Raw genomic sequence first — 4,538 nt, forward strand, 5'->3', positions numbered from 1 at the left:
CGCCCCCCCCCCCCCCCCCCACCCCCCCCGGCACCAGCCAAAGGGCCAGGGCTGCTCGGGAGAGGCAGGTGACCCCCACATCACCACCACTGCACTGTGGCACATGCCACATTGGGGCAAAGGTGTCACGCAAAGGGACCCCATGCATGGGATCAGGCTGTTCCCAAAGCCCCTTGTTCCTGCTCATGTTTCCTTTTGATTTAGACACAGAGTTCTGCCAGCAACAAATGCATTTGGCTGCTCGGAACAGGGATGACGCACACAGGAATTTCCAAGGGGGAAAGTATGATCGTTGAGCTGTAAAAGCCTGGGTGAGGTCACAGAGGTCACATTGGCTTCAGCACAGATGCCTGCATCCTGGCAGGCTGGCCTTGTCACAACTTCCCAGGCAGGGCATGTCCCTGGTGTCCCCCCACACACTGGGACCCCAGCTGGGGCCATTCTCCAGTTCCAGCCCAGGAAAAGTCTCTTCCACCAGCCCCTCAAAAAGCCTGGTTCTGTCCCTCTCCACCCACTGCAGCCCTGGCTGTCCCCTGTGCTTTGCTGCAGCCCTGCCAGACCCCTGCCCTGTCCCCCAAGTCAGGCTGCCTCTGCCCAACTTGCTGGCAGCACCTTCAGGTGCCCTTTGCCATTCAGCGAGGCACAGAGAGCTGTGCCTGCATGGCCACAGCTCAACAATGAGAGGAGCCACAGAACAGCCCCCTGGCAGGGCTGCAGTCCCTTGACCATGCCCCTGTCTGCGTTGAATGGGATGCAGGAATCAGAGGTCCTGCTCGGCAGGGTCTCAGACACAGTAGTGGCAGCACAGCAGGGTCCCAAGAGCAGGGAGCACACCTCACCCTTGGCATGGTCACCCTTCACATGCTCAGTTGGGCTCCCTGTGACTCCCCACACCCTTGACCTTGGGCATCCCAGGGTCATCTCCACCAGTCTGGGAGCATGGGGAGGTGAGAGGCAGTGCTGACCCCGCCACAGCACCCATCTGCTGGGACATGTCTGCAGCCAGTGACAGGTCGGCACGGAGCCACCAGCCTGTCCTGAGGCAGGAATGGTGCTCAGCAACGGGTGCACCCAGCCTTGTGTCTCATGGAGGCTTCCCACGCTCTGCTCCCCCTGAGGCCATGCTTGCCCGCGGGGACCCAGCCCGTTGTCCCCTGAGGCTCCACCAGCAGACGTGGCATGAAGCAGGCACCAGGCCAGGACTGGGACAGGCAGGTGCTGGGTCTATGGGATGGGCACAGCCCAGCAGACCCACAGCCCTGTGTCACCCCAGTAACACCCTGCCAGGACAGCAGCCCCCAGGGGAACATGTTCCTGAGCAGCCCCCTCTGGGTTCCTATCCCACAAATTCATCTAATCACTTGTCACAGCTGGGTAGTTTTGGGCTCCCCCTGGCTGTAGGGTGACCCCAGCCCATGGCCTCATTTCCCTTTCCCCATGAGAGTGCTGAGGGTCCTTTCCCCTGCTGCAGCCAGGTTGCCAGGGCTCAACAAGGCCAGGTAAATCATTTCTCAGGCCGTCATTGCCTCGGGCACAACTGTGACACGCAGCAGCAGTGAGTGTTTTGGCACACGAAGGTTGTGTGCATGGCCCCTCCCCAGCTCCACACAGATATAAACCCCGTCAACCTGCACTCCTCATCCATACCTTTGGCATTCACCAACATGAAGACCACCATGGTTCTGTTCCTGGGCATCCTGGCCCTGTGTGCCCAGCTGCATGCAGCCCCTACGGCTGGTCAGGAGAAAGGTGAGTGCTGGAGGGCTTGGGGTGGGTGCCTTGTTCTAGCTCCTGGAGCACTGCGGGGCTGATTGGGGCAGGGGTCCCACATGGGATGAGCAGGTAGGAGCCATCCCAGAGCACAGAGCCAGGCACATGCCAGGCTCCAGAGCATCCATGCACCACTGAAGCTGTGGCCGTGCCAGCAGGGCCACCGAGCTCTGCGCCGCAGGGACAGCGTGGGCAGGGGGGCTCGGCTGTGGCAGGATGTGCCAGTGTGGCAGGAGCCCTCAGCAGGTGCACAGCTGGACCTGAGGGGCCATGCACCAGTCCATGCCCATGGTGTGGGGACCCTGTGCTGCTGACTGAGGGGCCCAGCGTCTCCAGAGTTGAGCTATCCCTCTGTATCCCTGTACTTGCTATCCTTGCTCTGTGCCAGCAGCAGGAGGCTGGCTCACTGCTCGGGGGCACCTCAGTGTGCCCCTTTTAATCATTGACCACAGCAGTCAGGTGATGTGACTCCAGCACTTCCCTGCTGCCATGGAGGAGCCACGGTCACCCGCAAGGCTTGGGCGCAGCCACCATGACCAGGCTCAGTGCTGGTGGGCACAGCTCCCGAGGAATGCAGCAGAAATGAGCCTTTGGGGCCTGGTTTGGGGCTGCTGATCCCATTTGCACAGCCAGGATCCTCCCTGGCCATGGGGACAGCTGGCAGACCCCTGTGCTCCCCACAGCCATCCTCAGCCTTTGCTGAAGAAGCACCTGGCAGAGCCAGGGCGGGGACACCAATATCCTGGATGCCATACACTGGGGACAGGAGCCAAAGCATTCCTGTCTCCCAGAAGGCGATGCCAACTGTGTGGGCTGGAGCTGCTGGCCCTGCTGCCAGCTTGCTCAGTCCCTCTCCAGGTGCTCCAGCTGGCTGGGGGCAGCTTCAGCTGGATTGTCCCCTCAGCAACCAGCTGGGCACCTTGGATCTAGGGCACAAGTGTGGGCAGAAAGACTGGTGCACACACTGCTCCTATCAACTCTTAGTTTCCCCTGTGGTTTTCCCCTCTTCTCCTTCCATGAGCCTTCCATTTCTGGGCTCCCATCTGCTGTCATCCAGCTGCTCTTGTGCTGGCATCTTCCTTCAGAGCCTCCCAGTGCTGGCTGCTCACTGCCAGCACCAAGGTCACCCCACGCTGGGGTCACCCCATGCTCGGGCAGAGTTGTCACAGGGTCAGACCAGGGCAATGATGCTCAAAGACAGCACCAGCACAGGGCCACAGCCATGTCACAGTGGGACACCAGTGACCCTGGGTGGGTGTGGGACTGGCAGCAGTGCTGCTGCTCTAGAGAAGCTGCTGCTGGGTCCGGGTGGGCTCTGTCCCTGTGCAGCACCGGTAGGGATGGTGCAGGTCCCTCCTCTCCATCCTGGCGGGCAGTGTGCTCACCTCCAAGCTGTTACCACCCCTATCCCCCTCTGGCTGACACAGCACTGTGCTCTGGCCCTGGTGCAGGGACACTGGGCTGCAAGATGGTTGCTTTCATTCCTGGCATCGCAATGCTGGCCCCGGGCCTGCTGTGGGAGCATCCCAGCCAGCCTGAGCATGGCCAGGTCCCTGCAGCTCCTCAGCAGGTCCCCATCCGGGAGGGCACAGGGAAAACGGCTGCCTTGATGATCTCCCTGCCACCCCAGGCCTCTGCCCGTGTGTCACTCCCACTGCCGTCAGCGGTGACATGAGGTGCGGCAGTGGGGCAGGCGGCTGAGCGCCGGCTCCTGTTCCTGCATAAACACCCGGCAGGGAGGGGACCACAGGCAAAGGCAAACAGTTACTGATTTACTGCCACGCCGCCGTGCCACATTGTTGACTGTGGGGTTAAATTACCTGGAGACGGACCCCGGCAGAGCAGACGCCAACTCGTGACTCAGGCAGGGATCATGTCCCGGCCCCATGCACCCTTAGCCCATGCAAATTTACAAGATGCCTGGAGCTGGGGCTGCTTCCACCAGCAGCAAAAGCACATCACCAGGAACAGGGCAGGTTTCATCTTCCTGCAGGAGGATGGGTGCTGGCAGAGTGGCAAACGCTGATGTGAGCAGGGCAGCCATGCCAGGTGGGCGAGCTGGGCCCATTCAAACCATCCCCAGCTTGACATTGCCAGGGGCAGTGAAGTGTCCTGAGCCACCAGATGTGCCATGGGAAGGGTATCCCGGACAGGCTGAAGGGACTGGGGTTATACAGCCCCAGTACCACCGTGCCCTGGAGCACTGGGAGTGCATGTCAGTGACACTCCCTGACAGCCCCTTGCACAAATGGTGGTCAGATGATCCATCTGCATCCCCAGTGCTGTGGGAGGCTGTGAGGATGGCAGGGTCCGTGGGACAGGGCTGCAGCTGGGCAGGAGCTCCCGTGGCTGTGGGAACATGCAGGGCAGCCCCAGGGCAGGCACCTGCCCAAGGCACAGGCAGCCTGGAGCACCCTTCACTTGAGGAGCAAGAGCTGGAGGAGAACAGTGGCTGGAACAGGCGCAGGAGCTGGGTGGGCAGCAGCAGAGCTGAGCCAGGGCACCCTGTGTGCACTGCTGGCTCCTCCCGGCCTCGGGGCACCAGCAACCCAGGCCAGGGGCTCCATTCAAGCTCATGCCCGTGGCCGGGGCGGTGCAGGGTGAGCTGAGCAGGGACGGGTCATGCCCCACTCTCGGCGAGCGGTACCACTTCATGCCCAGGGCCGATCCCTGAGGGCAGGGCCATGGCGACCCAGCGGCCCGGCGGGCTCAGCGCGGGCCGCCTGCCTGGGGTCCGGCGTGCGGGGGCCGTGGCCCGGGGGGGTTGG

General features: G+C 62.3%; 2 protein-coding genes across 2 annotated transcripts in view; one reads left to right on the forward strand and one right to left on the reverse strand.

Moving 5' to 3' along the window:
- Positions 1 to 4,456, reverse strand: part of CTNNBL1 (catenin beta like 1) — a 60,685-nt gene extending 56,229 nt beyond the window's left edge. The window contains exon 1 of the mRNA XM_014307532.2: positions 4,418 to 4,456. Within this exon, the coding sequence (XP_014163007.2) occupies positions 4,418 to 4,456 (39 nt within the window). The remainder of the gene's footprint in view (positions 1 to 4,417) is intronic.
- The window catches only part of LOC102038327 (WAP four-disulfide core domain protein 2-like), a 2,366-nt gene continuing 2,282 nt past the window's right edge, over positions 4,455 to 4,538 (forward strand). Inside the window, exon 1 of the mRNA XM_014307502.2 lies at positions 4,455 to 4,502. Coding sequence (XP_014162977.1) covers positions 4,455 to 4,502 — 48 coding nt within the window. The remainder of the gene's footprint in view (positions 4,503 to 4,538) is intronic.

The sequence above is a fragment of the Geospiza fortis genome, unplaced genomic scaffold (assembly GCF_000277835.1).
Source record: "Geospiza fortis unplaced genomic scaffold, GeoFor_1.0 scaffold188, whole genome shotgun sequence".
NCBI lineage: Eukaryota > Metazoa > Chordata > Aves > Passeriformes > Thraupidae > Geospiza > Geospiza fortis.